At 33.8% G+C, this 16,417-nt stretch overlaps 2 protein-coding genes across 2 annotated transcripts in view; one reads left to right on the plus strand and one right to left on the minus strand.

Annotated features, from left to right (window-relative positions):
• Window positions 1–5,802: 5,802 nt before the first annotated feature.
• On the minus strand, window positions 5,803–10,630 carry ND-B12 (NADH dehydrogenase [ubiquinone] 1 beta subcomplex subunit 3). The gene is made up of 3 exons (XM_088263861.1): window positions 10,509–10,630; window positions 6,901–7,056; window positions 5,803–6,215 (listed from the first exon to the last, which is right to left on the minus strand). The coding sequence occupies exons 2-3, from the start codon at window positions 7,050–7,052 to the stop codon at window positions 6,059–6,061; spliced, it is 309 nt and encodes a 102-aa protein (XP_088119987.1). The 5' UTR covers window positions 7,053–7,056; window positions 10,509–10,630; the 3' UTR covers window positions 5,803–6,058.
• An 817-nt stretch (window positions 10,631–11,447) lies between these two features.
• LRP1 (LDL receptor protein 1) overlaps window positions 11,448–16,417 on the plus strand; it is a 181,129-nt gene continuing 176,159 nt past the window's right edge. Inside the window, exon 1 of the mRNA XM_088263885.1 lies at window positions 11,448–11,851. Coding sequence (XP_088120011.1) covers window positions 11,701–11,851 — 151 coding nt within the window. The 5' untranslated portion in view covers window positions 11,448–11,700. The remainder of the gene's footprint in view (window positions 11,852–16,417) is intronic.

Raw genomic sequence — 16,417 nt, forward strand, 5'->3', positions numbered from 1 at the left:
AACATACAGGAGATACAAAAATAATTTACAGTTTAAAGGTTTTTCAATAAGATAATTACACCTGGACTTTAATTAATTCACTTTCTACCTTGTCCCTTCCAATGCTAAGCAACCATCGACTGATTCTGTACTGATACCGGTAAATCTATCAGTATAGATAATTATATATCTTTATTACTACTTTAGTTAATATTCAAACCCGTAGATGGCAGCATCTGTAGCTTCCAAACTCGTCATTAACCCTAGATTACTAAACATTCGTCCGCGTGACAACGCCTTTCTCCGAAAAAGTCAAGTGCACTTACTTCCCTGCACCCCGCACCCGCCAGGCGTTGTTAACGGAATACTGATTTATTATTAAATGTCTCTTACATTCATTCCTAATAAACCAAACTTAAGTGTCATGTAACCAGTTACTATTTTTAATAAATACTTTTGATGATTTTCACGTTTTTAATTGCGTAGTCCGCCTGACAAATATTTAGTTGCTATGTATCTATAAATATAGTTAAAATATAATTATTATTTTTTTTTTTGACATCTCATCAAAGATGAAGAAGAATATGGAAGTCTGGGCATTTACGGGGCTTACGACCGTCATAGGCTGGTTTGAGTGATCACTTTACACACGTGTAACATTCACCAATTCTACCCATTATTGACAACCACACTACTCAAATTCTTGGAAGTTCTAAATATATGAACCAATTTAGAAACCTTGTTCATGAAAAATGAAAATAACTCCTGTAATTGGAGATAATCCAGATTTTGTGAACAAATATTTGGACACACACAAAATGTTGTAAAATATAATTTCATTAATTGATTCAGCAGTCACTTTGTGGTAAAATCTATCCATTTTTAATTAATGTTTTACTTAGTAAATACCACTATTTAACTCATAGTGTATTTACTAAGTAAAACATTAGTTAAAAATGAAAATATAATACCCAAGGGGTAAAAAACAAGTGTTTTATTTATAATTCTTGCATTTCATCATATGATAAAACATAAACTATACAGCTTTATCCACTTTTATTTTATTTGATCAGTGACCCGGCTTCATTATTACCCTATTATGTTACTAATATCATCAGTCTGATGATGTCAGTAACAGCAAAACCCAGGTCACTTGTCAAATAAAATAAAAGTAGAAAACCTATTTGGTTTTATTATATAAAATATGAATGGTTTATTTGAGTTAAGTAGAAATAATTATTTTTACTTTCATCATAAAATTAATTTTTATCATAAATTTGTAACCATATCCTTATCTACATCCAATGGTGCATAGTCCACTGCACTTCATTGATGCATTGTTATCATAATCGTTAATAATGCGAGGCAAGGTGATCAGTCATGCGCTTCGTACACCAGTCGAGAAAAATCACTATCTATTTTGACCCTCCTGGGTACCAACCCATGGCCTCGAGCACATTGGCCATACACGCTAACCACTGCACCATGTAGGCAGATATTTGATTTGTTAAATTGACATTAAATGCAATTAACTCCATAAAGAATCCAAGCATATTCAAAACAAAATGTCATAAACAAACCTCTATACATGAAAAAAATAGCATTATAATTTATGTAACTTTTTTTTAAAATCACTATAAATATTTTATTATAAATCAATTATTATGTCTAACGGTTTCGAAGCTAACCGCTTCATTATCAAGACTTTCTTTATCAATTGAATTCACGTTTTTATTTATTAATTGTTATTAATATTTAAATATAATTGAAAATATACCATTTTTGCGTATTAGCTGAAAATTAATTCTGGCATATCGTCACTCCTTTCAAGAACGTCATAAATCAAAAAACTTGATTTTTCAGGAGAACGTTTTTAAAGTTCAAACATAAAATACAATGTATTAAAAATAAATATCAAGCCACTTATTTAACTTTTTACTATGCAACAGATCTTTTTAGGTAAAACCTGAATATTTTTTCTCCATTTGAAAAATATTTAGTATATTTAAAAAAATAATTAAACAATACCTTTTCTTCAAAATGCAAAAATAACATTTTCTGCCCTGTAGCGGGTAAATATTAAGTTAAAAATATGCCGCTTTTGCTGGGATATAGTATATTTTCTGGGCATTACGAAAACATGCACAACTCAAAATTTACGATTTTTGATTTATGACGTTCTTGAAAGGAGTGAGCGATATGTACGGGAAAGTCAAATTGAGGCTATTAGTTATATTATATCTTATAAATCGACTATTAAAGGTAAAATTCGGTGATAAATTACCTAAAATTTATAAAATTGAAGTTGTAGTCTTAACATTAAAAAAAAACAGATAAATGATCGAAAATTAAGAAAAAGTTAGATAGGGGAATCCATAACTATCTGAAGATTACATATTGTATTATATAAAGGGTTTTTAAAGTACACACCACACATCAGTTTTAAACACCATAAAATAAATAAAAACGTGAATTAAGTCTGTATCAAAACAACGCTACATTTTAATTATCACAAAGTTAGTGCTTCAAATATAAATTATACTATAATTTGTGTAAAACCATCATATGGTGGGAAGTTAGTTAAAGTAATTATTCAAAACAAGTGACTTTGAACATGTTAATGACATGCTGAATATATAAATTTAACAAGTTTCCTTCAAACTCACTTTTATATTTTGACTTTACTCAATATTATTTAATATCAATGAAAATATTTTTTCCCAAACTTGATTATTTTTTTACATATTTTTTTTAAATCTTATAAATAGCGTTAAGAATGCACCCATGAAAAAGTTTTTCCTACTGTTTATTGTATGTAATAATAATCACCATTAATGTAAATGATGCAAGCCATTGAATAGCATTCCATATACAATTATGTATCTAGAAATTTGTCATCCTTCGTAACTACATATTACAATGTATAAAGTAAATACATATTTCTGAAATCATATATGTATGCAATAATTTAAGTGTTAAAAATAATTTGTAAAATAAACATTTTAGGTTTATGTTCGTCTTTTTATTATATTAACTAACTAACTAACCAACCATCGCGCCGCTTCCCAGCAGGGGTAGGCAGAGAGAATAGATTCAATTCAATTCAATTCAATTTATTCAATAATTAATATATACATTACAAACAAACATTTAAGGCGTATACATTAAAAAAACAAATTAAAAATTACGCAAGAAGACTCTTGTTAAATGTGTAGAAGAATCTCGCTTCGGAAAACTCCTTCGGACACATGGAACAGATCAATATCCAATGTGATATTGTTCAACATAGCGGTAGCTCTTCCTACAGGCATAACCATCGGCAGGTTGGTCCTGTGTATAGGAATGTGAAACAATCTATGCCGACGCTGTCTTAGGTAACTATCGGGAACATATAGACCAATGCTCTGGATAATTTCAGGATTATCGATCATACCGCGCAACAATCGATAAAAATGCGTAATCAAATACACATTCCTTCTAGTCTCTAAACTATTGTAGCCAAGCATACCCTGGAGAAACTGGGTCGGGTAGAGCCAAGGATAATAGCCGTACTCTCTCATGTAGAGATACCTCAAAAACTTCTTTTGGACTTTCTCTACCATAAGAGAGTACTTAAGCTCGTGTGGCCCCCAAATCATCGAGCCACTCTCGAGTCTACTTCGCACCAAGGAGTTATAAAGAGTTCTCAGCACGCGGGTATTTTCGAAAACCCTGGCAGTACGCAGAACAAATCCTAGCAACATAATCCTAGCATAGAGCGCCACACCACTCTGTCCTTGCAAACATTCTTCGCCTCTTCCACGTTCATGCATCTCCTCATACATACCCGCCGATTTTATTATATTTAAGGCCGAATATATGATAAATCGCAACTTAATTTTCTTTAAACTCAGGTATCATTTAATGTAATACATAATATGTACATGATAATTTTGGATGATTTATATAGCGCCATTTTCGTAAAAAACTACCTACTATTATGATATGAAAATAATAATGAGAAAAAATATTAAAGCGAAATATCAATCGGCTGAGTCTGAAGGGGAGAAAGTGGAGCCGCCGTATTATTGCACCTCCTCGGTCTTTTTGGGCTGGAGCATGACCAAGATGTTGGGCAAGACCCCTCCCTGAGGGATGGTAGCGCCGGAGAGCAGCTTGTCGAGCTCCCGTCATTGTGGATAGTCAACTGCGGATGGCGGGGGGTGATGCTGGTCTTCTTGTTGTCACTGGTGGCATTGCTGAACATCTCCAATACCTTGTCAGCCAGGTACTCCATGACGGCGGCGAAGTATACCGGCGCACAAGCCCTAACTTTCTCAGCCTAGTAGATGCGAGCTGGCGTGTTTTGGGTGCATGAAATTGTCCCGATATTCCAATAAATATACATCATTTATTGTAACTGCAGACAGTTGGTAGAATTCTATATTGAATTGTTGGGTAATACATATATCCAAAATTAAACAAGGTTTATTGGATTTGAATTCTGCATTTATTTATGTATATGTTAATACGTGACGCGTTTTGTCTTATAGGAGTGATTGATAATGTCTTAATAAGACGAAACGCGTCACATATTAACATATACATAAATAAATGTAGAATTCAAATCCAATAAACCTTGTTTAATTTTGGATATAATACCCAACAATTAAATATACATCATTTTATGTGTTTTTTACTGCAAGGATATTTTTTTATGAAGCTTTAATAATAAATTACGCAAAAAGAAGTTGGAGTAAGCATATGTTTTTGAGTCTATTGTATACACTATATTGACAAGGTCGCAGGGATGCATTTAACACATGTTTTTTCGAGAGCAACCGCTCTTGAAAACGGTCCATTTCTCGGAATTGGATCACAATTCAACAAGCCAACTTGAGATGCATTGCTTTATAGTATATCAATATTACATATTGATGCATTTTTCTCAAATATTGGCTAAACTTTAGAGCTTATTTCACTTTAAACCTTTTTCAATTTATCACCAATCACACTATATATGCAAAAATTTATGGACTTTAGTTGCAAATATCCGGGGGAGTATATTTAAACTTATGGAGCAGCTTCGGCCGGCAGCTGTACAGCGCCAAGCCAAAAGACTTACTGTAATTGAATTCCTTGCTTAAAATACCGTTTTTGCATTGAATTTTTTTTATTACAACCGTTGTTTACGGATAAACTTAACAATCGAAAGCCTGCAACTTAATATTCTTTAAACCCAGGTAACATTCGATGTCCGGCTCCGTGTAATGGTCAGCGTGTTTAGCTACCGTGCTGGAGGTCCCAGGTTCGATTCCCAGGGGGGGAGGTGAAAATAAATATTAGTGATTTAACACTGTAATATTTATTTAATATTACCCTGGACTGGTTCCTGAAGCGCAAGAGTGATCACCTTGCCTTCATGTAATAATGATCAAGATAACACTGTGTCAATTTGATACAGTGCCCTATGCACCATTAGATGCAGATAAGGGTTATAAATAAAAAAATAAAAACATTTGACATAGTTTTCATTTTTTTGTTTTTAAAAGAAAAGAGATGTTGAAAGGTAAGGAGTTTAAAAAAATTATAAAAATATTTTTTCAATACAAATTCATACAAAAGTGTCAAATTCCAATTTATGTTCTAAAAAAAATTGACTGCGGAAAGATGATTAAACCCTAGCGTGGCTAATCGCGTTCTAATTATAAATTCGAGATCTCAATCATAACCTTACAGAACTTATCCTCCAAGGAAAGAGAAGTGCCCTATGCACCATTGGGGTGCGGATAAGGGTTGGAAGAAGTAAATTAATAGAAATGAAAATAATAAAATGAAACCAAACATATTCAAATAATTTTTTATTTATCTATTAAATACATATTTTTACAAGTTGCGCCAATATTACGGCAAAGTACAACTAACCCACCTAATGATTATATTTAACAACTGATATTCACACCGAATTTCATTCAATAATTGGATTGACTGAAAAATGTAATGTGGTTTGAAAAACATAATCCAATGGGTTTTGAAATTGTATATACTGAACTAATTAGCGGACCTGAAAGAGTTATATTATTTCTCCATCAGGATTGATTTAATGGTGTCCGTGGTCATCTTTTTTGGTGAGTGCATCGTACGCAAGAGTGAGGCCAAAGAGTACCAACGCAGTGGGTACGCCTCGGGTTAGGTACATTCTTATGTTAGTTCCTGGAGAGTTGAAATGTTTCCGGTTGTACCTCCATACTTCATTTCTAAAAATGAAACATGACATGATTATTTGTAGGCACACATTTACGTCTATAATAAATGGATATCGAAATATAAAAAAATGTATGTGAAAGATTTGTACATGTTGTCAATTTTCAGTTGAGCATGTTTTCGGATTCCCCAGAAAATGTACTATATCCCAGCAAAAGCGGCATATTTTTAATTTTATATTTACCCGCTACAGGGCAGAAAGTGTTGTTTTTGCATTTTGAAGAAAAGGTATGTTTTAATTATTTTTTTAAATATACTTAATATTTTTCAAATGGACATAAAACCTTCAGGTTTTACCTAAAAAGATGTGATGCACAGTAAAAAGTTCAATAAGTGGCTTGATATTTATTTTTAATACATTGTATTATATTTTTAAACTTTAAAAACGTTCTCCTGAAAAATCAAGTTTTTTTATTTATGACGTTCTTGAAAGGAGTGAACGATATTGCAAGACAAGTCCCCACAAGACAGACCCCTAAATTTAAAGATGTAGACCTTGGTAGAGTGAAAAACGCGCCGAAAAACCTCAAAAGACATGTTCCGACGACATAGCCGCTGTGGGTGGTAAAAACTGGCTGCAAGCAGCAACCGACTGACAAAAAGACGAAGAGGCCTATATCCAGCAGTAAAGGACAGAGGGCTAAAGAAGATATTTTTCCACACATCACCCGCTCTTACCTCAGCCACGGGTCAGACAGTCCTTTGGCAGCCAATCTCTTCTTGACGGCCACCAGTTTAGGCACATCCTCCACCTTGTAAATGGAGTAGTCTGGCACCACGTACGGCGCGTGTCCATGCCCGTGCCCGTGACCGTGACCGTCGCCGCCCATTGCTCTGTAATCAAAGTCATCGTTGTTACGACTAATGGTACTGGAACACTTATGATGAGGAAGAAGGAAACGCGCAAATGAAAGTCAATTATTTATTCCGAAAATAACAAAGTTATAAGGGCGAGAAGAACAAAGCGAAGCCAATATACGGTTTATGTTTGAATATTAATCTTATCCGAGCACACACAAATTTGTCCTCTTCCCCTTATATACGATTTGAAAGGAGTTGCATGAGGTGGGGACAATATTATAAACAAATAAAGTCGATGAACTGCGTCTCTTTGTTCTTCTCGCATACATTTACGAATACAATTTTAATACACAAATTATTATAAAAAATACACAAATTTGGAAGGAACAATCGTAATATATCCACAATCAATGCAATATTATAATAAAGGGTGTCCGGTGGCAGAATTAGGATTTAAAATTTTTTATGAAAAATAAACTGCAAAGAATTAAAATTATTTTCAATAACTATTACAAAAAAAAGAAGTGCGGTTCTATTTCTTAAAAATTTATATCGTCTAAATCAAGGGTGGCCAACCGTGGCCCGCGGGTCGCATGCGGCCCGCCGGGTTTCTACTTGTGGCCCGATGAGCATTTCACTTTTTTCCCTTAATAATAATAAATAATAAAACCCTTATCCGCACCCCAATGGTGCATAGGGCACTGCATCATATAAACGCAGTGTTATCTTGATCGTTTACACATGAAGGAAAGGTGATCAGCCCTCCGATTCAGGTGCCAGTCCAGGGTAATATTGAATAAATATGACAGTGAAATATCACTTATATTTATTTTACCCCCCTTGGGAATCGAACCCGGGACCTCCAGAACGGTAGCCGAGCGTGCTGACGGAGGCGGACTTTTTCCCTTAAGTGTACATAAAACTACCAAAAGAAAATTCCATTGTGCGTAGTTCCATATATGGATATATCTCACTATAGTGGCAATTTCGTGTTGACAAACAATCACAACATTTCGCGATTGACCTTCAAATACACATTGATAAGAATACAAGCTGCTATAACCGACTGCTAGACCGACTCAAAGCCAAAATGCTATGTAAATGCTAGTTTGCAAAGCCATGATACTAGCAAAAAATCTAAGCAATATTCAGATGGTGAAATGGTTAAGAGTGTTTACAACATTTTGAGTGTGTCCAAATACTTGTTCACAAAATCTGGATTATCTCCAATTACAGGAGTTATTTTCATATTATTTTTTAACATCTCATCAAAGATGAAGAAGAATATGGAAGTCTGGGCATTTGCGGGGCTTACGACCGTCATAGGCTGGTTTAAGTGATCACTTTACACACGTGTAACATTCACCAATTCTACCCATTATTGACAACCACACTACTCAAATTCTTGGAAGTTCTATATATATGAACCAATTTAGAAACCTTGTTCATGAATCACTAGAACTTCACTAGAGACACCTATTGGTGAGATGTAAAGAAGCTTTTAATTAAGCAGAAACTCTTATATTAGTATGTGAGATCCTTGATGAGATGTCAAAAAATAATATGAAAATAACTCCTGCAATTGGAGATAATCCAGATTTTGTGAACAAGTATTTGGACACACTCAAAATGTTGTAAATAAATTATCTGGTCAAATTATAAGCTTAATAATAAAAATGAAAATGGTATTTTCTGGCGTTTCTCATGTGTGTAATTATAGTCCAGGATTCGGATCTCACATACTTATATAAGAGTTTCTGCTTAATTAAAAGCTTCTTTACATCTCACCAATAGGTGTCTCTAGTGAAGTTCTAGTGATTCATGAACAAGGTTTCTAAATTGGTTCATATATATAGAACTTCCAAGAATTTGAGTAGTGTGGTTGTCAATAATGGGTAGAATTGGTGAATGTTACACGTGTGTAAAGTGATCACTTAAACCAGCCTATGACGGTCGTAAGCCCCGCAAATGCCCAGACTTCCATATTCTTCTTCATCTTTGATGAGATGTCAAAAAATAATATGTTAAGAGTGTTGTTAAAATTCTGTGTCCAGAATAGAAAACGGATTTCTCAAAAAAAAAGACTGTCTCGACAAATTATTACTTGGCGTGTGGACTACGTTAGAAAACAAATTGAAGATAATTTGAAAAAATTCTGACAAACAAAATCAGACATGTCACTAAATAATTTAATTTTTATATTATTTATTATTATTATTATTTGTATTACCTAACTCTGATCTAATAATATGTTTAATTAACCTTTTTTGTAAAATCTTCTTTAAAAAAACAATATATTTCATGTTTGCTTTGAATAATAAAAGAAAGTTTGTTTTACGGCCCGGTAAGATTTCTCATTTTTAAAATCTGGCCTGGCTGCTGAAAAGGTTGGCCACCCATGGTCTAAATGTAGACCCCACAACAATCTCTGCATTAAAAAAAATATCGTTTGCAAAGTTAATGGCATCCTGATGTCACTTCTCTAGCGATTAGTACAGAATACTCAGGCCAGATTCCAAGAGTTAGTCTGACGTGACGGTCTACATTTAGACAAAACAATATTTATGAAATAAAATCTGCACTTCTCTTCTTTGTATTAGTTATTGAAATAAATGTATATCCTTTGCAATAAATTTTTTATTTAATTTTGAAACCCAAATTCTACCCTTTATATGGAAGCGAAGCATGGAGTTGGCATAAGAAGGATGAAAGTAGACTGAATGCAGTCGAAATGCGATCTCTTAGACATTGTGTGGCAAAACAATATATGATAGATGTTCAAATGGTGATAAAAGGAATGAATGCAAGGTTGAGATAAGCATTATTGATTAAATTAACATATTGTTGGTTTTTTCCTCAACCCTGACCCTAATTAGTGTCATATACTAATCACAAGTAACTGCAAATCCGACTCCGATTTTTGGCTCCTCACGCTGTACCAAAAGTAAGCAAATAGAACGCTTATAAGCGTCTCCTGCTTTCTACGTATGTATTTAAAAGCATCTTTAGCCATATGTTAAAGATGCTTTAAGCGTTTCACGCAAACAATGTGTTAAAAAGGTGTGTTGATATGGTTTGAGCATACGAAGTGAATAAGTGAAGAAAGAATAGTAAAATAAAACGAGGCGAATGTGGTTGGTAATAGAAGCAGAGAAAGACCGAGGAAATTTGGCATGATCTAGTATTTCAAAAACTGGAATGTGATCAGGTCAGAAGTCGGAATAATCGGCGGGTATATACGAGAAAAGCCATATTTTACAGTAAAATGTCTTTTTGATTATACAGAAAAAAACGTGTTTATAACGACGTAGATACAGCAAATTCATAAATGTTATTTTTTTATAAAATACGATAAAATTTATATTTTCAAGGAAACATTTATTTTGACGTTTCTGAAATTACATAATATTTTTAGCTAATATTTTCAGAAAGATTGGATAAAGTGTGGAAGAATGCTTAATACTTTTTATTTTCTGAATACTTACGTTTAAATATCAAGATAAGTAAATTAATACTACTAAAAATATATATTTATTCGGGTAACGAGGACCAAGATAACGAGAAAATTATTTTCATCTATGATTATAGTAGAAAATGAGAAAAAAGTGACAGATGATAAAATGTACGGATGCCTACAATTCTTTTAGTTCCCGTCCATGTAACACCTACTTAACAATTTAAACGGGGCTTAAAGTTATAGTGTCAGATTTTTTAAAAATATTTTTCAATCCCTGTTCAACAGATACTGTTCATGTTCACAAGTATTCAAAATTCATATGTGTATTTTCATGTAATAAGAATATAAATTTCAATCTAAAGAAAGGTAAGACCAATTTTGTATGATGTTGTTTGCACAAATTAATTCAATCAAGTTTTCCTTCTTCTTCAGGTAAAGCCTATCGAAATATATTTGTAAAGAATTGAGGGTGCTGGTGTTGTCCTTGTGCTATATAATAAAAGCTAATTACACAGCAAACATCAAGCGAAAATCAGATAAAATGGCTGTTTAACAATTCCAACGACTTAATTATTTGTCAGTCTTTAAATTTATCGAAGTTATTGTTCAAAAAAAGGTTTTAAGCATTTCAACCCCGTCGCAGGTAGAGAGTGAATTCAAAAAGTCCAAATCTAACTGTGGAGAGACGACTGACAAAAAATAGTAAATATTAACTAAATTTATGACTTTTTTTAAACAGAATATAGATCTTTCATTAAACAACATCTTTATTATAAATAATTTATAAGACATATTTTTCGAGGGCACTTTTGAAATACAAACATATATTTAAATGCTTCACAATCTTTAACAAAATACAAAAAATACTTTATATGTATTAATTTCGTGTGTGGTCAAATGATTCCATCAATTTTTTAAAATAATTTTTCAGGTGTACATGAGCCTTTAGAAAATATTGAGTGCGCAGTGCGCACGCGCAAGCCGGTGTTTGTGTAGCTCGGCCGAACATTTCTCATCTTGCTATTTCTGTGTATTTTGTTGTGACAAGTGGACTTGCTCCGGCTGTCAATACCAATAGTTCGCGCCTTTGTGAACGCGAGTGAATTTTCTGATCCCGCACGCTTTATTGCGAAAATAGTTCGGTGAAAATCTAGCCAAATACTCAAAATGCACGTTTCTCGCTGTGTGTGAAGTGGTAGTGGTAATTTTCATTTACGAAGATGCGAAATAAGGCACACGCATCCCCCAGTGCTCGTAATTGGACATCACTTGTCTCGATTATTCTCCTTGGATTACTCGTAAATGCGCTGGGAATCGTATTAAAGGACATCGACGAGCTCCCCCTGGACTGGAGCTCTCCCCGGTGGCGAGGTAAATAGTAAAATTAAACGAAGAAACTAAATTAATATCTACTAACTGCGGCGGCTATGTCGCTGAATATCGGTATAGTTATGAAATTCGATTGATTTTGATATTGATTAATGAGGAATAAACATTTACGAGTTACAGTATATCAAATTGATCACTGTATCCTTTTTTCAACGTTCTAGATAGGATGGTTGGGATTTTATTTGTGGAAGACGTTATTTCCGTACGATAATAATGTTACACGTTACCGTGTTGTTTATGTTTTCGGCGAGTGTTTGTTTTGTTTCAACTATTTTTATGAATAGTGTTTTTTTAGAGTATTGATATTAAACTGGCAACATTGTTTCTACAGACTGTCAATTTAACAGTTGACAGTTGATTTGTAGTTTTGCCATTTCACCACGAATAGACTAAATGACCATTATGCGCGTCGTAGGTTCGTGAATGCGCCGAAAACAATATTCGGCTTGATTCTCTTTTTCAACGCAAAATTTTGTTCACTGATGAGGCACATTTTTGGCTAAATAGCTACTTCAATAAGCAGAATTGCCGGATTTGGAGTGGAGAAAATCCAAAAACCCTTGTCGAAACGCCCTTACATCCGTTAAAAGTCACTGTTTGGTGTGCTTCATGGGCAGGATCATTGGTCCATTTTTTTAAAAGACGATGTCGGCCAGAATGTTACGGTCAATGGAGAGCGCTACAGAAACATGATAACTGACTTCTACGTACGTCAGTTGAATGGCATTGATGTGACAGAGCTGTGGTTTCAACGGGATGGCGCAACATGCCACACGGGAAATTAGAATTTGTGTACCTCTAAAAAAACATCCTTTGCACAAATGTTTATATATTTTGTAATTGAAACATTTATTTGTTAACTATGTATTATATACCGTATTTGTCCGCCTCCGTAGTGTAATGGTCAGCACGCTCGGCTACCGTTCTGGAGGACCCTGGTTCGATTCCCAGAGGGGGTAAAAATAAATATGAGTGATTTTTTCACTGTAATATTTATTCAATACTACCCTGGACTGGTACCTGAAGCGGAGGGCTGATCACCTTTCCTTCATGTGTAAATGATCAAGATAACAATGCGTTTATATGACGCAGTGCCCTATGCACCATTGGGGTGCGGATAAGGGTTTTATTATTATTATTTATTAAGTGATTTTTTTCACTCTGATAATTATTCAATATTACCCTGGACTGGTGCCTGAAGCGGAGGACTGATCACCTTTCCTTCGCGTGTTATCGATCAAAATTACACTGCGTTCATATAATGCAGTGCCCTATGCACCATCGGGGTGCGGGTAAGGGTTTGAAAAATACACATAAATAAAGAAATATAATATTCTCAATATTATTAATATTTAATGCATTTACTTTATAATTAGTCATTTTTACTTATTTATTTTTTAATAATAATATTAAAAAAAGTAATATTAGTAAATAACCACTAACCGAGATTTTTATGTCTACCGGTTTGGAGACGTACCCGTCTCTTCGTCAGGACAATCACTACCACAGCATGCAAACAATACTACCCCGAAGTCTAACATGGACTCGGCTCTTAATGCATATTTGTGCTGCAACCATTATAGTGCATGTTGGTCTTCGGGTCGACCAAAAATCGCATGTGTTAAATATCCTGTGTAGTTTTAAGTGTGTTAATAGTGCTATGGTAGTGAAGGGTAGTATTGTTTGCATGCTGTGGTAGTGATTGTCCTGACGAAGAGACGGGTACGTCTCGAAACCGGTAGACATAAAAATCTCGGTATATACTAATATTTGATTTATATATAATAATAAAACCCTTATCCGCACCCCAATGGTGCATAGGGCACTGCGTCATATAAACGCAGTGTTATCTTGATCGTTTACACATGAAGGAAAGGTGATCAGCCCTCCACTTCAGGTACTAGTCCAGGGTAATATTGAATAAATATGACAATGAAAAAATCACTTATATTTATTTTACCCCCCTTGAGAATCGAACCCGGGACCTCCAGAACGGTAGCCAAGCTTGCTGACCATTACACTACGGAGGCATATTTAATTTACCCAGGAAAAAATTCCTTTAATCACCCTCATTAATTCCTCTCATTTCCTTCTCCTTCCTACAAAATCTAATTTTTTATACCATACCCTTTTTTTAATGTCTGATTTTTTTAAAAATAGTTATTATCACATAAATGTGGAATTGTTTAATTGGCGTTATTTTTATTAATGTAACTATTTTTGATATCTTTATAAAATTAATAGACTTTGTTTTCACCAGTTTTTTTATACATCCAATTCAACCAAAAAATATTATAAAATGTACCACAAAGTATCTGCGGAAAACATTAAAGAAATAACCATTTTCGTGAATTTAATGTAATGTTTATTATTGTTAATGTAACTATTGTTTATTATATTTTTATACTATTGATTTTTCAGTCAAATATATATTTAATATGACCCTGGACTGGTACCTGAAGCGAAAGGCTGATCACCTTTCCTTCGTGTATTTAACGATCAAGATAACACTGCTTCTATACGATGCAGTGCCCATGCACCTTTGGGGTGCGGATAAGGGTTAGGAGGGAGGAGTTTATTATGTACTTTTTTTATATGTAAAGCTGTACAATTCCCTAAAAAAAAAAAAAAAGTTTACTAACATAATAAAATAAAATATTACTAACATTTTTTGTAAAAAGATAACTGTAAGATATATAAAATAACAATAAAGTATAGTCAACAGGTTCTTTAATCCTTGGTAAATCGGTTAAACCATCGTTCTTCAAACTTTTCATATCGCTCACTCCTTTCAAGAACGTCATAAATCAAAAAACTTGATTTTTCAGCAGAACGTTTTTAAAGTAAAAAATATAATACAATGTATTAAAAATAAATATCAAGCCACTTTTTGAACTTTTACTGTGCAACAGATCTTTTTAGGTAAAACCTGGAGGTTTTTTCTTCATTTGAAAAATATTTAGTTTATTTAAAAAAATAATTAAACACTACCTTTTCTTCGAAATGCAAAAACAACACTTTCTGCCCTGTAGCGGGTAAATATTAAGATAAAAATATGCCTCTTTTTCTGGGATATAGTACATTTTCTGGGCATCCCGAAAACATGCCCAACTGAAAATTGACGATTTTTTATTTATGACGTTCTTGAAAGGAGTGAGCGATATGTTTTCATCCATCCATTACATACTCTATAAATAGATGACCCTTGCTTCGTGTTTCAAAAAACTCTAGCTGTTTACGATCACGAATTTACATATCGTTTTATTATTAGGGAAAAACTCAGACAAACAAACACTTTGAATGCATTCTTTAGATCGGTATCCACACCCAATGGTGCACAGGGCATCGCTGTTTTATATTGATCGTACGGACCGCCGGTGAAATGCGCTCCCTCAGACGAATGTGTGGAAAATCATTGTTTGAGTAAAATACGAAGATATGAGAAAGGAATGTAAGGCTGCTCGGATAAATGGACAGATTCAGATCTCTTTAAGGTGGTATGGACATCCGGAGCGAATGGATAACGAGAGAATGAATTATTGAATATGGCGAATGTGAGCGGGAGAACAGAACGAGGACGGCCGAAAAAGCAACTTTATCAGTTTTTTTGCTCGTTATGCGAATTACTCGTTATGAGAGGTCCACTGTTTATCGCTCACTCCTTTCAACAACGTCGTATATCAAAAACTTAATTTTTCAGGAGATTGTTTTTAAAGTAAAAAATGTAATAAAATGTATTAAAAATAAATATCAAGCCACTTATTGAACTTTTTAGTGTGCAACAGATATTTTTAGGTAAAACCTGAATGTTTTTTCTCCATTTGAAAAATATGAAGTATATTAAAAAAAAATATATTAAACAATACCTTTTCTTCAAAATGCAAAAACAACACTTTCTGCCCTGTAGCGGGTAAATATTAAGTTAAAAATATGCCGCTTTTGCTGGGATATAGTACGCTTTCTGGGCATTCCGAAAACATGCACAACTGAAAAGTGACGATTTTTGATGTATGACGCTGTTGAAAGGAGTGATTGATATGGTTTTGAAAAGAAAATAGTTATGAACTGACTCAACTGACCAAAATACCGAATGAAATACTGCTTAATTGAATGAGTTACATACCATGGGTTGGCGGTTAGACCCCCATGGTTTTGTCGACCATTAACCGGATTCACCACTCTTGTGACACCCATCATACTGGTAGAAGTGACCAAATGGCCTTATACTTATAATAATTACCAATGGATCTTTGTCAGACGGGAGGAATATCTAATTTAACATACTCAACCTATAATATTGCATTAGACTCATTTTGTGTTTATAACAGCCGATCAATATTTTCATTAAGCATTTTCTTATGCAAAATTCGCCTTCGTAAAAACGTTATTTTCGTAAGTTGGCAATGATTGACGTCACATAAACGATGGTGTTATTTTAATGTTGATGTCATTGCTAAATTATTGGCGGCTCTATTTGTTGATGTCTATGGTCCACCTTCCCACCCCTCCCCCTCCCCTCATATTTTTATAACACAAATGGTAGTCTAG

This window comes from Brachycentrus maculatus, unplaced genomic scaffold, assembly GCF_059751285.1.
Source record: "Brachycentrus maculatus isolate JH-2025_06_01 unplaced genomic scaffold, ASM5975128v1 h1tg000206l, whole genome shotgun sequence".
Lineage (NCBI taxonomy): Eukaryota > Metazoa > Arthropoda > Insecta > Trichoptera > Brachycentridae > Brachycentrus > Brachycentrus maculatus.